The sequence below is a fragment of the Malus sylvestris genome, chromosome 12, assembly GCF_916048215.2.
Source record: "Malus sylvestris chromosome 12, drMalSylv7.2, whole genome shotgun sequence".
NCBI classification, from domain to species: domain Eukaryota; kingdom Viridiplantae; phylum Streptophyta; class Magnoliopsida; order Rosales; family Rosaceae; genus Malus; species Malus sylvestris.
In genome coordinates this window covers 3382873-3404930 of record NC_062271.1, presented here as the reverse complement: position 1 = coordinate 3404930, position 22058 = coordinate 3382873, and the positions used below count along the sequence as shown (strand labels likewise).

The window sequence follows — 22058 nt, the reverse complement described above, 5'->3', positions numbered from 1 at the left end:
TCTCCGATATAATTTTCTTTTAATTAACTATTGCTCAATTACTATTTGCAACTCCCTTTGAAACATTCGTTTAATATGTCCATTATTTCTTATGAAGGGAAATCTCTTCAAAAGAAAACAGGATAATAGATTAATTTGGTTTAACTAGTCTTCCGGTTCGATTCAGTTTGATTTTTTAACATTGACTTTCTTTATCAACATGATTTTTTTTCCGAGTTTTTTTTTTTCGCGGTTCATCGATTTAGCGGATTTTTGCCTACCCCAAGCATCAGTCACACCTCTAGGCCTTGTAATGGAGTTTCTCATCTTGCCAAGTTTGCCCTCACTATCGGCTTTACTTTCCTATTGATCCTATACATGATGCCTTTCTCCAGATAATGGTTGACTGTTTTTGCCATGTATTGAACTCTTTTCCAATTCCGAAGTTTTGTTCCATGCAGTTTTCTTCTAAAGTGAGGCCACCTTATTCATGCTGTACCTAATATTATCAAAGGAATGTTAGTAAGTTATTATTTCGCCCTCAAACAAACGACAGTTGTCATCGATAAACACAAATAAATTAGAATTTATATTAGAGATAACCAAATATAAACACAAAGATACATTAACACGTCATTAACCCGAACTCATCTTTTTGTCTCAGCCGTCAAAGTTCAAACAAGAAAGTCATTATCAAATTACGTTGTCACTAACATGGAAGAAAATATCGATAATATCGGCGAAATATCGCCGATATTATCGGTTTTTCAGGTAATGGATATTTAAATAGGTATCCAAATGGTTTTCGGTAAAATATCGCGATATTATCGATAATATCGCGATATTTTGGAAATATCGCGATATTTTTTTAACCGTGCTACTCGGAGAAGAACGCCGGAGCTTCTACAGCTCCGGCCGACCACAAACAAGGGTTCTAGACCCCGATCTAGGTATCAAACAAAAGCACGAGACCAAAGGAGTGCGTTTATACCTTCCATTTGCCGTGAAACAACCCGTGGTGGTCGGAAAACCTCTCGACACCCACGGTCTCGCCGGAGATGGGTGCGCCTATTCCCGGGCTGATTCCGTGCTAAATCCTTGGTAAGAAGGATAGAATAACCTCAATAATCACATCCAAGCAACAAACCAACACGGAAAGAGAGGTTCGAGGCTTACCTAACCATAACCCATGAAGAACTCGCCGGAGGTTCTTGGGGTTTCATCGAGTTGCGCAGCGACGGGAGAGAGAGAAAGAGAGAGAGAGAGACGACGGCGTGTAGAAGGTGATGACGATGCCGTCGACAGAGTACCACGAAGGGTGTGCGTGGGTGCTCTCGGGTGTGGGTCAAAGGGTGAAAGAGTGAGGGTCTTTGAGAGAGGGAGAGTGAGTGCAGAGAAGAAAGAAGGAGAAAGAGGTCACGGGGTGGGGAGAGAGAGAGATACGTGAGGGTGCTAGGGTGCTGCCATGTGGTAGCTTGAGAGAATTTGGAAATCAAGATGAATGGTCCAGATTTGGTTAAGATAGGGGACTAAAACGATAATTTCATAATTATTTGGGGAACCACGAAAATATATAAAAATTTGGGGTTGGGTTGTTACAGTGTGTCTGTGCGTGTGTGTGTAGAAGTGGGGTGTGTGTGTGTTATCCGAGAGAAGAAAAAAAAAATCCAAACCTGCTTTCAAAATATCCAGGCTATGTGTCAGTCTGTGTGTGTTATCTGAGAGAAAAAAAATGCAATATATAAAGTGTAAAATATTGTACTAATTCATTGTATATAATGATTGTGGTGTCTTTAAACTTTTTTCATTAATTACTACATATTTTTTACACTCACAATGTTTGCCAGCTCGCTATATAATCAATTTAAATCAGTTAAATCCATCATGCAATGCATTTCCTTCCAATTTTTTATGATAAACTAATAGATAATTGACTAAATAAACATCTTGCAAAGTTTCAATTAAAATTTCCAAGTTTTTCTTACAATTTCCGTGGTTTCCATGTAATTTTTATCGATATCGATATTTTACCGATATTTCCATCGATATTTCCGTGTTTTCGGACTACCGATATTTCCGATATTACCGATATTTAATACCTTGGTCACTAATTTGTGAGGAAGAGGATCCTCTCCTGAGCTCAGGATGGGATCTTCCTGACCACGAAATCCGGACCATTCAAATTAAATCCAACGGTTAAAATTATTATAATTTTTAGAGAATTCCTGTTTAGATCCGTTGGATTAAATTTAAACGGTCCAGATTTTGTGGTCAGGAGAATCCATCCCGAGCTCAGGAGAGAGGATCCTATTCCAATTTGTGATTAGTATTTCTGCGTTATTTAATCATTTTTCCGGACCAGACTCAACATAAATACAAATTATGTTGGTTGGTTACTGAATAGTTAGACGTTCATGGAGTGGCTGCGGCTGTTGATATTGTTATTTACGTTCACAAACCACGTATCGTCATGGGGTTCAGTGGCGGCCGGTTCGAGGTGGGAGGTGAGTCAACTCACTCGAGAGCTGATGGACTCGGCGCGGGAGCCCGAGTTCTTTGATTGGCTGAAGAGGGTTAGGAGGACAATCCACGAGAACCCGGAGCTGGCCTTTGAGGAGGAGGAGACGAGTCGACTCATCCGATCGGAACTCGACTCGCTCGAGATCGGGTACACGTGGCCGGTGGCGAAGACCGGGGTGGTGGCTTCTATTGGTTCGGGGTCGCAGCCATGGTTTGCTCTCAGGGCCGATATGGATGCTCTCCCGATTCAGGTTGGTCAAACTTCGCTCCCTCTCTGTTGTCACAACTTTTTGATAAGTATTAATTGCAGTTTGCACCATTCTAATTAAGTCAATAACATTTTGGTCCCGCTTAAAATTTTACACTCGTGGCCCCTCTTGTTAGACTAAATGTTAACTTTATTCCTTCAACGTAGCACTCGGTTAACCTATCTTTGCTTGCATGGAGATCATGAGATTCATAATAAATGGAGTAACTAACTTTATGTGAACAACAAATAAGAATTTTTCTAGATATGGATACATACGAATGGTGACATATGCTGTATCAATTTAATGTTCATGTAAGCAAAAAGTCGACCAAGTGTCGTGTAAAAAATTAGCAGGTAGTTAATTTTATGGTCGATTGTACTAGTTAGTTGATAGCTCGACGGATGGAATGGCCATAAGTGTAACAATTTGTATCTTTATGGTAATAAGGTGCCAATTGTTAAAAGTCAAGGGCTAAACAGTTAGATACATTGAATCATGAAGTATTTCACACACCATTCTCTTCTTATGCACATCCACTAGAGGAGCCAAGGGGGGTGCATTGGGATCCCTTGACCCCAATAAGTTTCCAAATTTTGTCTTGTGAAAAAATATTTGACCTCTATACCACCAGCAACAGATGAATTATGGCCAAATTTAGTGGGCCATTTGCTGTTTTTTGGTTCCATCCTTCTAATGCTTTTGGTTTCCATCCCTTTAATGTTCTCCTTGGGCTGCTTCATTTGTGCTATAAACAATCACTCATATTAGTACTACTTTCGGTAGCTTTTGGGAGAGGAATTTGTAATGTATTTTCGTCTTCTCCATTTGTTTTTTGTTTGAGTGAGAGCTATCAATGTATGTGTAGTTTGAGTTTGAAAGTTAAACACTCTATTGTCTATTTGTAATCTCCATTTTGATATATTTGAAAGCTATTTTTAAATAAAAGTATGATCGATTTTTTTAAACTATTTTTTGACCCCATTGTTGTAAATTCCTAGCTTCGCCACTGTGCACATTCATGTATGTTTGTGTCACCTAGAATATTCTTTGATTTTGATCAACCTAAAGGCTAAAACTAAGGTGTGCAGGTAAGAAAATAGTGTTTGAAAATCACTTCATATTTTAATTTGACAGCACATTTATTGAATATAACATTAACAAAAAGAATGATGTTATTTCAATCACATTTATTGACCACATTGCTTAGTACATGTGGATCTTGCATGCATGCATGACGTACACTTTTATTAGAGAGGCAATCAGTAATGTCATCTGTAGGTGTCATGAAAAAGTATTATTGTAAAAAATAAAAAAAATAAAAAAAAGATTAGATAGGTTTTCTTGTTTGTTAGGAAATGGTTGAGTGGGAGCATAAGAGCAAGAACCCTGGAAGAATGCATGCTTGTGGGCATGATGCTCATGCAACTATGCTGCTTGGAGCTGCTAAGTTACTTCAACGCAAAAGCAAAGAAATAAAGGTAAACACAGAAACCAGTTGAAGTTAATATATGCACAAATCTTTTCCATTATTTTTTTGTCAGTTATACACATTGTTTACACTTTGCATTTAACTTTACAATTTTATAGGGCACAATCAAGCTTGTTTTTCAACCTGCAGAAGAGGGCCGTGGAGGGGCTTACCATATGATAAAAGAGGGTGCCCTTGACAACATTCAAGGCATTCTTGGGTTGCATATTTCACCGGAAATGCCTGTCGGAACTATTGGTTCGAGACCTGGTCCGATGCTTGCTGCTGCTGGTAGGTTTTTGGTCACCATTCATGGGAAAGGTGGGCATGCTGCATCTCCACATTTGGCCACAGATCCGATTCTTGCTGCCTGCTTGACCATCATTTCCCTCCAACAGATTGTATCTCGAGAAACAAACCCTCTAGAGTCCAGGGTATGTGTAATTACATGCATCATCTTCTCCTCAGTTTTCTAAATCATCGTCCTTGCAAACAATCGGCCAAGTCGGAAATTAGTTTAACTGTTGGACTGATTATTTCCGCCAAATATAGAAACAATGTGTTCGTCTTTTTATTGAATAACAATGATATGTCGAAATAGTGCTTCTGGTTTGATAATCTTTAACTGGAGACTTCAGAAATACACGGTGCGGATCACCTAAAAGAGTACTCATTTCTTTTTCATTTCTGACCTATTACAGGTCGTAACTGTGGGGTTTGTTGATGGTGGCCAAGCAGGAAATGTAATCCCAGAGACGGTGACATTAAAAGGCACGTTTCGAAGCATGACTTCCGAAGGTCTATACTACCTTCAGCAAAGGATTAAAGAGGTATTATCTTAGGTCTAATTTAATTTAAACCAGTATACAATTGTTCTACGTTAACAAAGAAGGGAAGTAATTTCTCAGATTAACTTGCAGTTTAAAAGCAGTTACTAGTTGGAATGTGATTGAAATTTTGCTGTTTTATGAGACTAGACAGTTTGACATGTTATCAAGAGTCGAGAGTCAAGACTCTTAGTCTAGAACATTGATCTAAATGCGTATGATGACTGGCAGGTTACAGAGATGCAAGCTTCGGTGCATAGGTGCACAGCAACGGTAGACTTCATGCTGGAAAAAATGAGGCCCTATCCTGCCACGGTTAATGATGAAGCAATGTACAAACATGCAAAGAGTGTTGGAGAAACTTTGCTCGGGGAACCAAATGTGAAGCTACTTCCAATGGGTATGGGAGCAGAGGACTTTAGCTTCTATGCAGAAAAAATGGCTGCTGCATTCTTCATGATTGGGACGAAGAACGCGACGTTTGTATCGAAAACAGATTTGCATTCACCCTTCCTGGTGATTGATGGGGAGGTTCTTCCCATTGGAGCAGCCTTTCATGCTGCAGTTGCACTCTCATATTTGGATAATGTTGATGCTGTTGTGACGCATTAGGAGCTTTTGACCTATATTCACAGTGAATAACTCATGTTGTAACTTGAAATGTTTATATCCATTTATAAAAATGAAGATATATCATTCATGGGAAATAATTTCCGCATTTCTTTTTCTTCTCATGCATGATATGTTTAATCTCTTTTTTTTCTTCTATTCTTTTATAGTCGTTGAATTGAATAAATCAAATGAGAAATAAAGGACAAAAACAAAGAAAATGAAAGTGCATAAATCACGTCACGTGGTTCGTATCTAATTGTATATAAGATGTAATCATAATATTGTATTTGGTAAGGTGAACTAACATTTGTGCATCTAGTGGTTAAGGGCTATCAAAGGCTAAGTGATGGATTGCTTTGGTGGTTAAGTGGTTAAGGACTTCTTCCAATACCACAACACCATCTGCAACCACCAAAACCACGGGTTGGTACGTGACACTTACACCCTCAAGATGTCGCTGTTGCATTGCATATACCAATGACACAATATTATATGTTTTAACTTTCTCACATAATATTGTATTATTAGTATGAGACGTCACGGTGGTATTCTGTTTAAATTATACAGAGTTAATCAAACCAACATTAGATTAGTATGTGGAATCAGCCCCAGTCAAACAGGGGAAAGCAAAAAAAGTTGTAAAATCTCGTAAACTGTTGGTAGAAAGTGCTTTTTTCTCAAAAATAAATCCTGTGCATCTACTTATCCTATAATTTTATTAGTTCTAATCTTTGTTTGCTCCTAGTTGTTCACATGTGCAATGGTCTTCCCCCTTCCTAACTGCACATGCAGGAAACCCTTCACACAAATTCCCTTAAATTATTAGGCACCTCCTGCCTCCATTATTCCCTAATCTAATATATTTAACTGAAAAGCTCTCCCCTAACCATATCCACTAGATTTTAATTAGCGCACAAAATAAACTGTGACAATAAAAGCGACCGTGGACCATTAATTAAAAATTCAAAGGGTTCTAATTACAGTCAAAGTTCACTGAATTTGGAGTGATTGTTAGGCATTACCGGTTTTTTTAATTCAGACCGATTGTATATAACTTCGTGTTATGTAAAGAAAAAGACACATAATTATAAACAACCGGTTATACCGCAAAATTATTTGTTGGCTAGTGGTACATGTGATCCAAGATTGATCCGGAAGCAAATTTTCCTTCAAACACGCAAAACCTTGTAAAATTACTGTATACAAAAAACACAGGAAATAAGGTAAAGACAGATTACAATTAGCATAAAGGAAAGAGAATTAGAAAGGGCAAAAAAACAGAAGCAAATATATAATGTTTCTATAAAATTGAGACATAAATGCTAGAAGCTTTTGTACAGGGCAAGCTCACTAGATTGTCACAGCTTTCTTCAAAAAATCTACAAAACCAGCTTCTTAAGCGAGAACGGCGTTGGTGCAGCGCAAAATGAGCAGCAATTACTGCAACTTAGCAGCTCCTGGTGATAACAAGCAAAAAGCATCGATGGGCCAAAACGCTTCTTCTCATCATTGAAATCACTTTCCTCAAGCATGGCCTTTTATACCGCTACCCTGTATTTGATTATTCAAAGGCATTGGCAAAAAAGAGAAATTTTCACCGTTTATACCTTCTGCCATTCTGGCCTTCACCTCTCACTTCCGCCAAGTTTGACTTTGAACCACTTCCTTGCGCGCTGGGAGGCCTATCTTGGAATGTGTTGGTAGGATCCCGTGAAGGCCACGGCTGCCCCCATTGCCGTGTGGGACTAGCGTGAACTCTAGCAGGTCCAAGCCTTGAACCAGACAACATTTGGTCCCTAAGACCCTTTGATGATTTATATCCTTGCATTTCCTCTGCACATCCTTTTCCTTGCCGTTGCCTTTGCCTCTCCAGTTCAGGAAACCTCTCCCAATCTATCCCGTCTCCTGAATTTTGGAGCCTTTCAGTTTGCATGCCCCATTCCACTCCATCTGATATGCTTCTTTGCAAAGAAGTGCTTCTTCTTGGTGGCTTCCCAGAAGTAGACTTCCTCCCTTTGATTTCTTCGACACCAGGTGCTGCCCACCTTGGATCACGAGTGGCTGCAGAATTGTGATTCAAGTTGTAGCTTTTGCTGTTGTTGCCCATACTTAACTCTATGGAATGAAGATCACTTTCAGCAGAACCCTCTTCGCATTCTACCCCGTCTTCAACTTCTCCTTCATCCTCATCTTTTTCTTCATCCTGACCGGAACCAAGATGAGCTCTACTTAGATATGCAGAAATTTCTTCATCATTCAGATGAGTAGAAGTGCGTCCTTTTTCTTTGGTTGTCTTACTTCCCATGAAGGCTTCAAGTTGACTCCTCAACATATCAACAGCTGCATTCTTCTCTTCAAGATGATGTTTTGCCTCAGAGAGTTTCACTTGAGCTCTCTCCTCACGCAACACGTCAGCAAACTGCATCATCTCCCTTTCCTTCTCAACCTCATCACGAACTTTTGCAGATTCTCTCTTCATTTCCTCTGCTTCATCTTTATCTTCAGTCATATCCCTGGCTAATTCATCACATACTTGTTCCATGATCTCTCTTGTTCTCTTCTCACTTTCGAGTTCTTTTGCCTTATTAACAAGAGAGGCTTTTGTCTCCGCCAGTTCTTTCCCGAGTTTCTTGTTCAGGCTTTCGAACCTCCTCCTCAGTTTCCTCTCTACCTCAAGTTCTCCAGCAACGGCCTCAATGGCAGCCTCAACAACTTTATGCTCCTTGCTTTTCCAAGCTGCCTTTTCTTCAGCAAAACACTTCATGAGGTAGTTGATCTCATTCTGGTCTGAGCGTTGTTCTTGGATAAGCTGATTGACGTGTAAACGAGCCCTCTCCAGCTCAGCATGCAAGGCTGAGATAAGGGCCACGCTTGTTGAAGGTCGATCTTCATTACCCCAAACACGGTTGATAATTTTCAGTAGCTCTTTAGACGTGGTCAAAGCATTACTGACATCCTTCAAACGTGTCTTGGCTCCAGCAGTAGAAGCAGTAGGCGTCTGGGCTCGAGATCTAGTCTCAACCTGTATAACAACAAGATGAGAAAAAATAGTATCGTACACATATAACAAATCATAGAGTTGAAATTCCAATAAACAATCATCTGATTCGAATTAACAAAAGTTAAAATCCGCATATATGATAACTTCAAATGAGCAAGAGTGAGGCACACTCATTCCTGCTAATAAAGTAGATCACTGACTCACCTCCATCAAACTGCCATTGCCATGAGAATCCAACATTCCAGAATGGTGGTCTGTGATCCTGAGCCGCCTCTGCGAAATGGGCGACGCCCTTCTATGAAAACTACCCGTTCCAGACCGATCCATCCTCTACAAAACGAAAACAACACGTAGCACGAAAATATTACAGTCAATCTCTCCACCAACATGCCTAACTTATGCTGACCAATATCAAAAAAATCAGATGGATCGAATGTACTATAAATTTATCACAAGGCTTTCAAATGAGACAGATATAAAACTCCAAATTTACCAAAACCTTACAATCAACTGGCTATCAAACAAGAAGATCGAATTGCCGCAAGCACGATGAGCAAAAGACAGTATGCTGAGACAAGAAATCTCAAAAAAGCTAATTAAAAACTAAAACTTTAAATTAAACCCAAGCTACATTTTCCATCAAAATTCCGGCAAGTTTTCTCAGGAACCAAACAGAACTACAAAACAAAGAGAAAACCCACCTCGGAAACGGGACTATGAGACGGATCGGAGAGATGGGGCGGCAGAGAACCGGAGTGCGCCGATCTCGGGATCCTCTCCCTCTCTCTGGCTTTACGATTACTCGCCTCCATCTTCCTCAGCCGCCTCTCGTCCGACCCTTCCTTCACTCTGGGAGACATGTCGTTCATTTCCCAGAGCGTGGCAGCGAGTTTCCTCGCCGACACGGGTTGCTGCTGCTGCTGCTTGGACCTGGCGCCGCCGCTCTGGGAGTAGTTGGGGGAGTCCATGGCGCGCAATGCGGAAGCCGTCGGGGACCTGGAGCTCATGAGCTTCCACGTGGGCACGGGCGTACTGGATCCGCCCCTCTTCCCAACGAGTATCGCCCGCTTGAATCTGTAGTTCTGGATGATCGAAGACGACGAAGACGCCGACGACGAACACCCCCGCTTCCGGATTTTTCCGGGGATCATCAGGTCCATCGCCAAATTGCTGTTCTGCCTCGGCATTTTCAAAAAAAAAAATAGCAGAAGAAAAAGAAATTGGAAGTTTGGGAGATTTGGGCTCAGGGGATGCTGAAACGCACAGTTCTGTTCATGGCGGAAACCCTAGAAGTTTTAGAGAGAGAAAAAGAGAGGGGGAAGGGAGGGGAGAGAGAGAGAGGTTTTGATGGCGCCCACTAAGGAGTACAGACTGTTAAGCTTGTGCAGGGGACTTTGTCTAAAGAGGTAAAGGGGAGAAGGAGGAAGGCGGGAATGATTGCGTGAGGCCGGGATCAGGTGAGACTAAAAGCGCGGCGAGCAATTATTGGGCGGCGGTGATTCGGCTTTTCTATAGGGATTTATTGTCTTGATGAATCGTGCGGTTGTGGCTTCTGCTTGGGGATTTGGGGTGCTTTTATGTGAGGGATTAAACAACGATTGTTTTCAAAATTTGAAGTGTATTTGCGAAAATTGGGTGGATTTTTGGATTTTTAAGCTTTGGGTTGAGAAACACTTTTTTTTTTTTTTTTTTCAGAAAAACGAGAAGTGTTGCAGTCATATTTAGAATAGAAATGTGATTGTGTAAATCCTAGGACTTCTGGGAATGTATCTTATATTCCTATTAGGATTAGATTACCTATTAAATGTTGTAATCCTAAAGGGAAAAGTTTTACCCTTCCTACTACTATAAATAAAGGCACAATGGGATGGAATAACACACACCTCACAATTACACATCTCTCTCTTTCTCTCTATCCATGCCGCACCCCTCTCCCTTTATGGCCTCCATAATTGTTCAGTAAATTATGCCTACAACACGTTATCAACACGTTATCAGCACGCTCTTGACGATGCGCTGACAAGAGACTTTGATCTTCAATCTGGGGAGTATTACGTCTTTAACCATTCTTTTCTTGATTAATTTAATTATTGTATTGAATTGATCTACATGCTATTGATTCAATTTAATTTTTCTATGTTGAAGGTGATACAACGAATTGAAGATGCAATTTCGGCTTTCGGAGAAGGATCTTCTACAAATTCAAAGGCTTATTCTTTTTTTGCTACTCAAATACGCTTAAAATAAAGGAAGATATTTGAAACGACCCATGAAGCATGGAAACATTCTCCATGATGCATGAACCCCCTACATTCATATTTACCTTCCGATATATATATTGTATATGTTTCATATATTTGTCAATATATATATTTGTTTCATGCATTACGCAATAATTGCTATGTGGAATTTGTGAGTCAAAGAATCGAAAGAAATTAAAAGCATATTAGGGTTTTCCTAAACCCTAAAGGATTTGAAAAAAAAAAAAAAAAAAGGGAATCATAACATGGTGCGGCACACCACCGCACCATCATTGTGCAAATAATCACCAGGCCTAGGCCTGGATTTTACCTCGGTAGGGCCTGTAGCCCTGAGCCTATGCACACTAGCCTTGGCCCACAGCCATCCAACCTGCCTAATTGTCTGGGCTGTCCTCTCATACACACGCTGCAACCTTTTTAGTTGTTGGGTTTTGTTGCTCTGGCCCGCATACATATAGCCAGCATATGCTGGGCTTGTCCCTGCGCCACCCATACCCAAGCCCGTGACCTGCAGTCACTATGGGGCTGCTTTCACGCAGCCAGCTTTCGCTGGGATCCCCGTGACAACCCACAGGCCAGCATGAGCTGAACCTGCCCGTGAACTCCCCACAGCCCAAATCCGACACCCAGCTACGGCTGGGGTTTCGTTCCCTCCCTGGTGGCCTGCAGCCATACCCCGAGGCCCTTTTGGGCCTTGCCATTTTTACTCAAGGCACCCTGTGCCTTCCTTTTTTTTTCACGGCACCCATGCCCAAATTATTTTAAGGCATTTTCAACCCACAAGCTATTATTCTAGCATTCTAAAATAATTTAACCCGTATGTTAATATTATTTAGCTTCTACAATCGACCCTGTATGGCCCGATTTATTGAATTAATTAAAAGTGACATGGAGTCCATTAATTTGATAATGAATCCAAAATTATTAACCTGAAGATTACTTTTGGACATTAACGATTCAATAATTTATTTCTCTTCTTTGAACCGTCATATACTTTTGTAATAACGAAGCTCTCCCACTTGAGTTCCCGAAGACAACTCAAATCCACTACACTAAGTTAGTATATTGCATTCTGAGTTTCTTGCAGGAACCTCTCTTTTATGAACTAAATGTTCATAAACTAAATCGAACCTGTAGTTTCGAATTTAGTGCCTTTGAAACCAGAAGTTTTCATAAAACAATACACCCATGAAAACCCGACGTTTTTCATGAAAACCATGTCTTAGAACTCGAATGTTCTAACTTTGATGCTTATGGATGATTCATTCCCATAGCACCAATCACAATATTGTTCCCTCAAATTCAATGAATTGTCGAACCGTCACAAGTTTGATTTTCCTTATTTGGACGTTTCTAATAGAAACCACTTTATGTGGGGTACAAGATGTGAATTTCCACATGACTATTAAGAAGCTGAGAAATCATTGAAGCCAACAATGGCATAGAAGAGCTGAATAAGCCTCTGCCATGATCTTCATTCGAAGACTTATGCTCAAAGCATTACAAATGGAAGTACCTTCCGAACGAGGATTACATGGCTCTTTGGCTCGCTTCTACGGACCGTCTAATCATGAAAGATATTACCCAAAGCAAACCATGATTACGTCCATGAATGAGTACAATTCTGAAGTTTATAAATCCGATCGAATTTTGACTGGAGAATACTTTTCTCGTCCTTCCTTGTTTCTAACTCCCCCATGAAGCAGCAGTGTAGATAGCGGAAGTTTATCAAATTCTCGGATCTGATTACTACCACAAACGTGAGAGAAAGGTATGGACCCAGTTTGGTCAAAGCCTACCAAATGGTGATGCACTGCTTCGGCAAAGATACACGGAATGGCATACTCTCTCACAATCCAATTTTGAGTTTGTTTTGACAAACATATGGTAGAATCAGGGCATGCCAAGGTGTGGCATCATGCCCGACACGTGATCCTTGGCACCCAAGACCTAAAACTTCAAGAATACGGGATAATATTCCCAAACCTTAACCCTGCAGAATCTACTTCCGTCTTGATGGAATAGACCATTGGTTATGCACCTGTTCGTGCCCCTACCAATGTTGTTGAGGAGTACCATTCTAGTAGTCAATATGTGAGATTGATTTTGCTCCACCGAATATCGTTGGAATAGCAAAATTGTGACATGAGTGGCCTTGTTGGCCGAATCCACCAAAGTAACTTTGGTTTACTTTGTGAACATTTTCCCATGTTCTTGGATTCAAGTTTGGTGTATGTTTTACTTATGGATAATCTTATTGATATTGTCCTCGAATATGAGTTAATTGAATCATGTTTCTTGAATACATGTGACCAATTCAATTGACCACGTGATTAGGTGGGAATGTGGGAAAGTTAGTTGTCTAGATGAATGCGTACTACGCACACTAACTTTACACCTAAATCACATCTCTAACAACGACTTCAGGTATATCCAACCTGATTAAGAGCATTTGGCACGCTTCTCGTTGTATGAATGGTACTGCATCACCATTTAAGGGACCTTAAATTTTCCCTGACGATGAGTTTTTAAGGATATTCGAGATGACAATGATCATAAATGAAACCACTGAAGAAAATAGAGTGAAATATCTTTGAACCACCTCCAAAAAAAAAAAACACTGAGCCTGAAGCTTTCATTTGGAGCCAATGGGTTGTCTCCCAACTGGGAATACACCACATGTGGCAGGCCTAGAGCTGGGTGATTGAGCAGTTTACTTGCTTTGGCATGACCTTTTGGGACACTTAGGTCGAACAATGATGCTACAACGCATCTCCTTACCCGAAGTAAGGATCTTGTGCCTACAAGCACACTTTGCCATGCATGCTCATTAGGGAAATTGATTTTCTAAATCATTTCTAGCAAAGATACGAAACAACTCCATTTTCGCAGTGGATTCAAGGGAATATATGTGGACTAATCCAACCAAAATGCGGACCATATAAATACTTATGGTTTTGGTTGATGAATCGACAAACTGGTCACATGTTTGTCCACACATATTGCTGCTAAACCTCCTGGCCGATTATGGGTTAACCACCCTACTTATCCCTTAAGGTCCCAGAGACTAGATAATGCCGAAGTGTTTACATCGACGGTTTTCGATAAAGTATTGCATGTATTTTGGGTTTCTAATTGAACATCGAATTCCCATGTTCACCCCAAATAACCTCGCCTAGTGATCATAAAGCGCAATTTAAATGATCGCCCGAATTTTGGTAAACGTACCAAGTTTTCAGTTTCTGCCTAGGGCTATGCAATCCTTTTACGCAGTTATGTTGGTCCGCCTTGAGGCCCATTGCCACCCAACCTATATGACGTTACAATTGGTTACTGGGTACGAACCTAACGATTTTCGTATTTACGCATTTGAGTGTGCATTCCATGTGCCAAGTTGCGCCACCACAACATAACACCTTGGGTCCTAAAAAAAAGGATGGGAATCTTTTGTCGATCATGATTCTCCTTCACACTAGCTCTATTCGAGCCCTTGCATGCGATCTCTTTACCGCTCATTTGTGGGTTGTCACTTTAATGAGACCGTCTTCCCGCCGTTAGGGGGAGATAAGAATGTCAACGTTCTTGTAGAACGGCATGAATTTACGTGGACATTGCCCACTATGTCTCATCTCTATCCCCAAACCGCACAAGTATGATAAGCAAGTGCGATGAATTCTAGATTTCAGAATGTTGCTCCAGACGCATTCATTTGATCTAGCTAAAGTGACGAGATCATATACCAGCTGCAAACATGCCGGCAAGGATAGACGTATTTAACGGACGTCGAGTCAACATCCTTGGAGGGTGTGCCACCCTTATTGAACGGTTTAGACGCTCATGTTGAACAGTCCGGTACACCGGCGGATAGCTAATCAATCTGTCTTGGCCTGGAGCACGACAGATCATTCGGTTCGCAGGATTCACTTCCCTAGAAGAGGAAGACACGGCACAATAATGAATCTAAACTCGATCGCTGTCTCAAATCATTTCCATCTCATGAGATTAATCCAGATTACTCCCGAGACTTGAAGTTCTTGGTCCAGTATACTAGTTTGGATGAGAAAATGGAATTGAAATGAGATTATCATCGATGATGTTTTCACTTATATGGTAGCTACCGACATAAATGAAAAACGACAATATCGAACTGTGTTCCGTTGATTAAGTAACAACGTAGAACTGATTGGACAACTAAAGTTACAATCCAGGTCAAATTCCTTACCAAATTGTGTATTGGACCTGTCATTCCTACACTGCCCAAGGTAACTCCGTTGTGTTACAAATGGGAAATGAAGCGTTATAAGATGAATGAAATAGTGCGATATGATGCACACCTCACGGCGCAAGGTTTCTCTCAAACGTCATGTGATTGATAGCAGCATTATGAAATGTGGTTAGTGTTTCTCCATGGGGATATTGATACGGAGAATTACATGTAAGTTCCCGAAGAATTACATGGATTGGTTCAAATAGTTCCAAACCCACGGAACACCCTCTTAACTTGTTTGAGGCATTCACTTACAATCCGACAGATATGGTTTACCCGTCTTAAGTGATTATTTGATCAGTCAGGGATGAATTATGCCCTTGCGGGTATGAAGTCTTATTCCAAATTGCTAGAGTTACAGTTTATGTCGTTAAACACGAATCTCACTAAGACTCTGGAAGAGCTTGAGAAAACTGACTTGCACCTGAAGATGAAATTGGAGATGAAGGATCTTGGGAAAACTCACTTATGCCTTGACCTGACGTTAAAGCATTGTTCTGACGGTATTTTGGTCTACTAGTCGAACTACACACCGAATGATTCACCTTTGAGTATACCTTTAATCGTCCACACGTTATATGCAAAAGAGACCCTTGAAGAGGTTATGGAATCCGAAATTCCTTATCTAAGTTTAACTTTGCGCTTCGTTGTACTTAGCTCATTGTATTTAGACAGGACATCTCCTTCGCTGTTGATCTTGGTAAAGATGCAGCACCACGCCTACACACAACCACTGAATTGGTATTAAAGACATACCCTGAAAGTATTACATGGGCAAATCCCAACGCATCTCAGCGGATCCAAACCCCCTGATCCTCAAAATGATGCTTGCCTTGTTTGTTATGCTGACGCTGGTTACTTATCAAACCCGCACAAGGCAAAATCCCCAAATGGTTATGTCTTTACCATTACGGATATCGCAATATCTTGGAGGTCCATGATATGACCTTAGTTGCGAAATCTTCGAATCGTTCCAAGACTCACCTCACTTCACTACGCCACAAGTGAGACATAGTTAGGAGTTCTTGTTGAGCATATGCGAAGTACTTGCTATTTTTCATCTATCGTTGAGTCCCAACAACGATCCATGAAGATTATGCCACATGTATCAACCCGACCAAACCATGATACATCAACGAAGTCAACGCCAAGACATATTGCGTCTACATCTACATCAGCAAAGCATCAAGAGATTGAAGTCATGCAAACCGATCCCAGACAACCTTGCTGACCTCTACACGACGTCACTGCCGAAGTCAACCTTCCAGAAGTTTGTCCGAGGAATTGGTATGCCTAATTATCTGAGTTGAATCGCTTGTAGTTCTTTTATTTAGAAGTTATGTCTAACTCAGGGGAGTATCTAGAAGTATACTCACATGATTTTAATGTACTCTTTTTCCCTATGATTAGGAGCATTTTTCCCATTGGGTTTTTGCTACCTAACTAGGTTTTAACGAGGCACCCATCCTGGGATGATCATACTCCGTTGAGTTCACTACCTTCATCCAGTTTGACGATTGTTTTAGACATTATGCATATTTTCTTACTTTTCTCCTTAGTCTATAGGTTTTCCCCATTCCTTGGGTTTTACCATAGCGAGGTTTTTGTGAGTTTTTACAAATGCATACTTCAAATTAAATTTGAGACTCGTGATCACCCGTTGTGCCGATGACTTCATCAACTATTCTACCTTATCTGCTGCGATGGTTTGTTGAGTATTTACACACTCAAGGGGGAGTGTTGCAGTCATATTTAGAATAGGAATGTGATTGTGTAAATCCTAGGAAATCTGGGAATGTATCTTATATTCCTATTAGAATTAGATTACCTATTAAATGTTGTAATCTTAAAGGGAAAGGTTTTACCCTTCCTACTACTATAAATAAAGGCACAATGGGGTGGAATAACACACACCTCAGAATTACACATCTCTCTCTTTCTCTCTATCCATGCCGCACCCATCTCTCTCTATAGCCTCCATAATTGTTCAGTAAATTATGCCTACAACAATAAGCACATTCTTTTCAGTTTTTTACTCATTTTGTTTAATCATAATCGATATTTTTATTTGTTTTATTTAATTTAATGATTAAAAATAAATATAACCAATGAGAAAAACAGGTTCTTTTTTTTTTTTTGTACTCCAATGAAAAAGTTTAATGACAAGAGTATAACGGAGTCATGAAAAAAATAAAATTGAGATAATTATATTATAAACACCGAACTTCTTAGTAAGTTCCTACATTGAAATTGAACAAAATAATCATAGTTTAAAATTGGAGCTATGAAAATTGTCTTTCAAGATAAATTCCTCATCTATTCCATATATCATGCAATGAACTAACTAAAGATGAAGATGCCACATCATGATTAGAGTTGGTTAGCATTGGTTATTAGTTTGTTATACGGAGGTTACATATGTTATTAGATTAGTTTCTTGTCAATAGTCAAAAGGCTATATATATGTAATTGTATTATTCATTTGATTGATTCAATAAGAAATACAATTTTCTTTATCCTGAAGAAAACTATCTCTTCTTCTCTCTTATCTCAAGAACTCTAAGTTTCTACATGGTATCCTTCACCTTCTGCCTCACGGCTGATTCGATCCCCACTTCCGCTTCGTCTTTCTGATTCTCGCCGATCGTTTCTTGTAATTCTTCTCTTTGATTGTCATGGCATCTCTGTCTGATTCTGCTTCTCATGAATCGCTTCAGCATTCTGCCCTAAATCCTTCGACAAACCCTAATTTGTCAAATTCGTATGATTCTCTCACAATTCAGAACATTGGAAGCATGGTTCCAATTAAGCTTAAGTGATCTAACTATCTTCCATGGCGTGATTTACTTGCCCCAATTCTCAGGCGATATAAACTTCTCGGCCTTGTTGACGATACTGAGCCGTATCCACCACCATTTCTTCCTGATCGCTCAATCAATCCAGCCTTTGAGATTTGGTATGAAAAGGATCATAATCTTTTAATTTGGTTGAACTCTACATTCTTGGAAGATGTCATTCCTTTCACTATTGGTGTCTCTTCTGCTCGAGATCTTTGGATCAAGCTTGACCAGCGTTTTGGTGGAGTCTTCGATGCTCACATTCATCAACTCCAGTCTCGACTTCAAGCAATTTAAAAAGGTACTCAATCTATGGCGGATTATCTTCAACAACTCAAAGAAATCTCTGATTCTCTCTCTGTTGTTGGTGCCCCTATTTCTAATCGAGATCTAATGGCGGCTACTATAGCTGGATTACCTGATGAATTCGAATATTTCATTGATTATGTCATGTTACGTATTTCTTCTAGGTCTCTGGATGAATTATACGGCCTTCTTCTCACCAAGGAACTCTCAATGTCTCGCCGTAAGAAACTCTCTTCTTCTAATACTGAGTCTTTTCAGGCTTTTTCTGCTCAATCTCAACCGCCTCTTCTTCCAACCCCACCGCCTCAAGCCTATGTTGCACAATCTCAACAATTTTTTCGTTTCAACTCTCATCTTGGTAGACCTCCTAATCGGGGAAATCATTATCATAATCCTGGTCGGTTCAATTACAATCGTGGTCACAGAGACAATTATCGAGGTTGTTTATACCATATTTAGGGCCTCGTATATTTGGGACTTGGGCCTTGTATTTGGGCCTCACACTAAAAGCCCATACTTTGTAAAAGAGGAGGAGCCCCTTATTCTATAAAAGGGGACTCCTCCCCTCATTCTGAGGGAGGAAAATAGCCAAGCCATCCTACAAGGCTCAAAACTCTCATACATTTAGAGAGAGTCCTCATACAATTCAAGAGGCTCTCCTTCCTTCTCCCCCACCCTCCTTTCTCCGGGGGACTTCCCCCAAACACTTGTATCCATACACATACAGAGAAACAATATCAACTACAGTGTGGACGTAGCCCATACATTGGGGTGAACCACGATAAAATCCTTGTGTTCTTTGTGTTCTTCGTGTTCTTGAGCGTTTGTGCAGATTCACGGTCGGATTTACGTTGTTCCAAGACCGTCCCGGTTTTGTTCATCAACATTTGGCGCCGTCTGTGGGAATCGATACGAAAAGTTGTGTTGGTTCTTTTTCATTTTTTTCACCTCCGCAGTGATTCTGCAAAACCCACAAAAAACCAAGAACACCACTCTCTCTTTTGCTTCTGCACTCTAAAATCTGAGCCAAACCAGTCTCTGGTTTCATCTCTTATTCCTCTCTTCGTCTTTGGTTTCTTTAAAAAACCAAGTTCCTTCTGATTTGGGAAATAAATAAATAAAAAAATAAAATATTTGGCTAGCAGATGGCAGACAGTGAATGGAGGAGGTGAACATGTTTTTGTAGGAGGTGAGCAAGGTGGTCAAGGGCTCAAGACGCTTCGCTGACTTGATCAACGGCCAGGATCTTAAGCAAGCCAGCATACGTCACGCCTTGGTTCTCATCGCCGCCGCCTAGTTTAATCATGGCCTTGATATCTTCATCGGTGACGACGAAGCCGGCGCTGCTCATGTAATTCTTCATGTCCTCGTGGCTGAGTTTCCCGTCGTCGTCCTTGTCCATCACCTTAAACACGTCATCCATCACTCCCGAGCTTTTTGCCCTGTCGCCGCAAGCCAAGACGCGCTCGAACTCCTCATACTGGACGAACCCGTCGTTGTCGGAATCAGCGGCAGACATCATCGATCTGATGAGGTTTTAGTCCGCGACGGAGCTGGAGAAGCCGGCGTAGAAGGCCCGGAGGTCGTCTTTGCTGATCTTGCCGTCGTGGTCGGCATCCGATGCAGTGGAGGCCACGGTGTTCGTCGACACCAGCCTCGGCACCCACCTTGCCGCCGTCGTCGACCTTTACCGGAGGATTGAACTACTATCGAGCTTTGAACTTAACCTGAGAGCTTACTGGACCATACCTGGGAGCTTACTAGACCATGGGCGGGCCTACGGATAAAGGTGCCGGTTAAGTTTATGGTGGGGGACCTGGACATCACCTATCATATTCCAGGTATCCAGAACTACATACATAAAGGTGGGTTCAAGAGAGATGTGCCGTTTCTGCAGGAGGTGGTTGTGATGGAAGATGCGGCTCACTTCATTAACCAGGAAAAGCTAGACGAAGTCAGTCAGCATGTCTGCGACTTCATCAAGAAGTTCTGATCTCTATTAGCTAGACGAGCTCGCTAGCTTCCTTTAGTTTGTTTCTCTTTGCAGTTGAAGGGTTTCTTCTGTGCCCTTACAGGTTAGGGTGATGAAGTCTGCTCGAAAAAGAGAAAAAGAAAATAGCAAAAGCAAAAACAGAAAAGAAGATGCAAGAAACAAAGCGAAAGCAAAAAGAAAAAAAAAAAAAGCAGAAAGCATGGCTACCCACTAATGCACAGCAGCCCAAGCTCGATTAAGGGAATCAACTTGGCACGATGACAATGCAGAAGATGCCCACCAACTTTCATCATCAACAACCGCCGAAGCAGCTGCAGCAGCAGCAGCCGCCGTCACAAAAACAGGGGCCCAACGATGAGATCAGACCATCTGGGTTGGCGACCTTCAATACGTAGAACTTCAGGTCCTCTGTCTCTCCAGCAAGGTGATCTCCGGCGACCTGCCAGATCAGTTGGTCTCCGGCCTCGAGGGCCTCCAATTTCTCAACGTCATGCGTTGGCCGAAATAGCTGCACTATGATTGGTGATTCTCTATGTCTACCAGGTTAGGAAGAGAAAAAGTCTCAAGTCAAAAGGTGGTAGTACCAAAGACCTGGAAAAGTTCCCTTTACTCAGTTTTTCTTTGTTGATGGGCACGAGGAGTGGGAATGGATGGGCACAACCTGTCCAAGAAAAGCAAGTGGTTTGGCAAACAAAATGATTACCTGCAGTGATGATTTTACTTTAGGGATTTGAAGATTATCAAAAAATTGCGCCTAAAGGATCCCATCAGACAGGGATGAGGAACATGGATGGGCAAAGAAATGGAGTGGAGAAAAAGAAAAAATAAAAGTGATGGGCACGACCTTACTGTCCAAGAAAAGCAAGGAGAGGTAGCCCTCTAGTTTCGCCAAGAGACAGAGATGCAGGAGGTGCAAAAGAAAAAGAAAAAGAAAATGGAGGCCCTCCTCGAGAGCACATGGGAGACAATGCAAAAGAAAAAGAAAAAAGTGGTGCAGTTATGGAGGGGTCCTGTGCTCACAAAGAAGAAAAGCAAAAGCACTGACAAAAGCAATACTATTGGCAGATTTAGATCAAAATACATTGCGCCTACGCAGAAAAAGAAAAAGAAAGCGAAAATCAAAGCAATGGGAAAGCAGAGAAAAGCAGAAAAGCAGTGGGGAACAAAGCAGAAAAGAGAAAGCAAAAAACAAAAGCAAAAGAGAAAAGCAAAAGATTTTTCTATTATTATGATTTCTTACCAGGTGAAGATACAGAGAGAGGGCAGCAGAAAAACACTGCAAAAGTAAGGAATAAACACCCCATCCGAATGATGTAATTTATTTTTATCTTTCGGAGACATCTGTATAAACCCCATCAGAGGGTCAAAAAAAAAAAAAAAAAAAAAAAAAAAAAAAAAAAAAAAAAAGGAAAAGCCCAAAACAAATGGGCTGGCATGTTGTGGAGGGCGAAGGCCCATAAGCCTGAAATAGCACCAACCAGGTGATCAAAATTACTCCCAGGTCATCCACAATTATTCGGCAACCCGCCGTTATTACCACCAACCAGGTGATCAAAAGTACGCCTAGTACTCCAAATTATACATGAGCACTACTCATGTCATTCATACATAAACATTCATGAGCATCACTCATGACAATCATGCATAAACATTCATGATCATCATTCATGTCAACATTCATGAGCATAACTCATGTTAACATTCATGAGCATCACTCATGACAACATCCATGAGCA

The 22058-nt window shown here is 40.9% G+C and overlaps 2 protein-coding genes and 1 pseudogene across 2 annotated transcripts; 1 reads left to right on the top strand and 2 right to left on the bottom strand.

Annotated features, from left to right (window-relative positions):
* The first annotated feature begins 2326 nt into the window (after window positions 1-2326).
* Window positions 2327-5755, top strand: LOC126591964 (IAA-amino acid hydrolase ILR1-like 3). The gene is made up of 5 exons (XM_050257700.1): window positions 2327-2750; window positions 4103-4228; window positions 4338-4652; window positions 4920-5048; window positions 5277-5755. The coding sequence occupies exons 1-5, from the start codon at window positions 2394-2396 to the stop codon at window positions 5655-5657; spliced, it is 1308 nt and encodes a 435-aa protein (XP_050113657.1). The 5' UTR covers window positions 2327-2393; the 3' UTR covers window positions 5658-5755.
* Window positions 5756-6803: 1048 nt separating this feature from the next.
* Window positions 6804-10087, bottom strand: LOC126591962 (uncharacterized protein At5g41620-like). The gene is made up of 3 exons (XM_050257697.1): window positions 9360-10087; window positions 8863-8988; window positions 6804-8679 (listed from the first exon to the last, which is right to left on the bottom strand). The coding sequence occupies exons 1-3, from the start codon at window positions 9843-9845 to the stop codon at window positions 7252-7254; spliced, it is 2040 nt and encodes a 679-aa protein (XP_050113654.1). The 5' UTR covers window positions 9846-10087; the 3' UTR covers window positions 6804-7251.
* A 9127-nt stretch (window positions 10088-19214) lies between these two features.
* Window positions 19215-20076, bottom strand: LOC126593617 (calcium-binding protein CP1-like; annotated as a pseudogene).
* Between the last annotated feature and the right edge of the window lie 1982 nt (window positions 20077-22058).

Excerpts from the sequence above, each read along its gene's own strand:
- LOC126591964 (XM_050257700.1), top strand. The coding sequence starts at position 2,394 with ATGGAGTGGCTGCGGCTGTTGATATTGTTATTTACGTTCACAAACCAC. Across the intron at positions 4,229-4,337 it reads GCAAAAGCAAAGAAATAAAG|GGCACAATCAAGCTTGTTTT; the intron begins GTAAACACAGAA and ends ACAATTTTATAG. Across the intron at positions 4,653-4,919 it reads CAAACCCTCTAGAGTCCAGG|GTCGTAACTGTGGGGTTTGT; the intron begins GTATGTGTAATT and ends GACCTATTACAG.
- LOC126591962 (XM_050257697.1), bottom strand. The coding sequence starts at position 9,845 with ATGCCGAGGCAGAACAGCAATTTGGCGATGGACCTGATGATCCCCGGA. Across the intron at positions 8,989-9,359 it reads CTCATAGTCCCGTTTCCGAG|AGGATGGATCGGTCTGGAAC; the intron begins GTGGGTTTTCTC and ends TTCGTTTTGTAG. Across the intron at positions 8,680-8,862 it reads GCAATGGCAGTTTGATGGAG|GTTGAGACTAGATCTCGAGC; the intron begins GTGAGTCAGTGA and ends GTTGTTATACAG.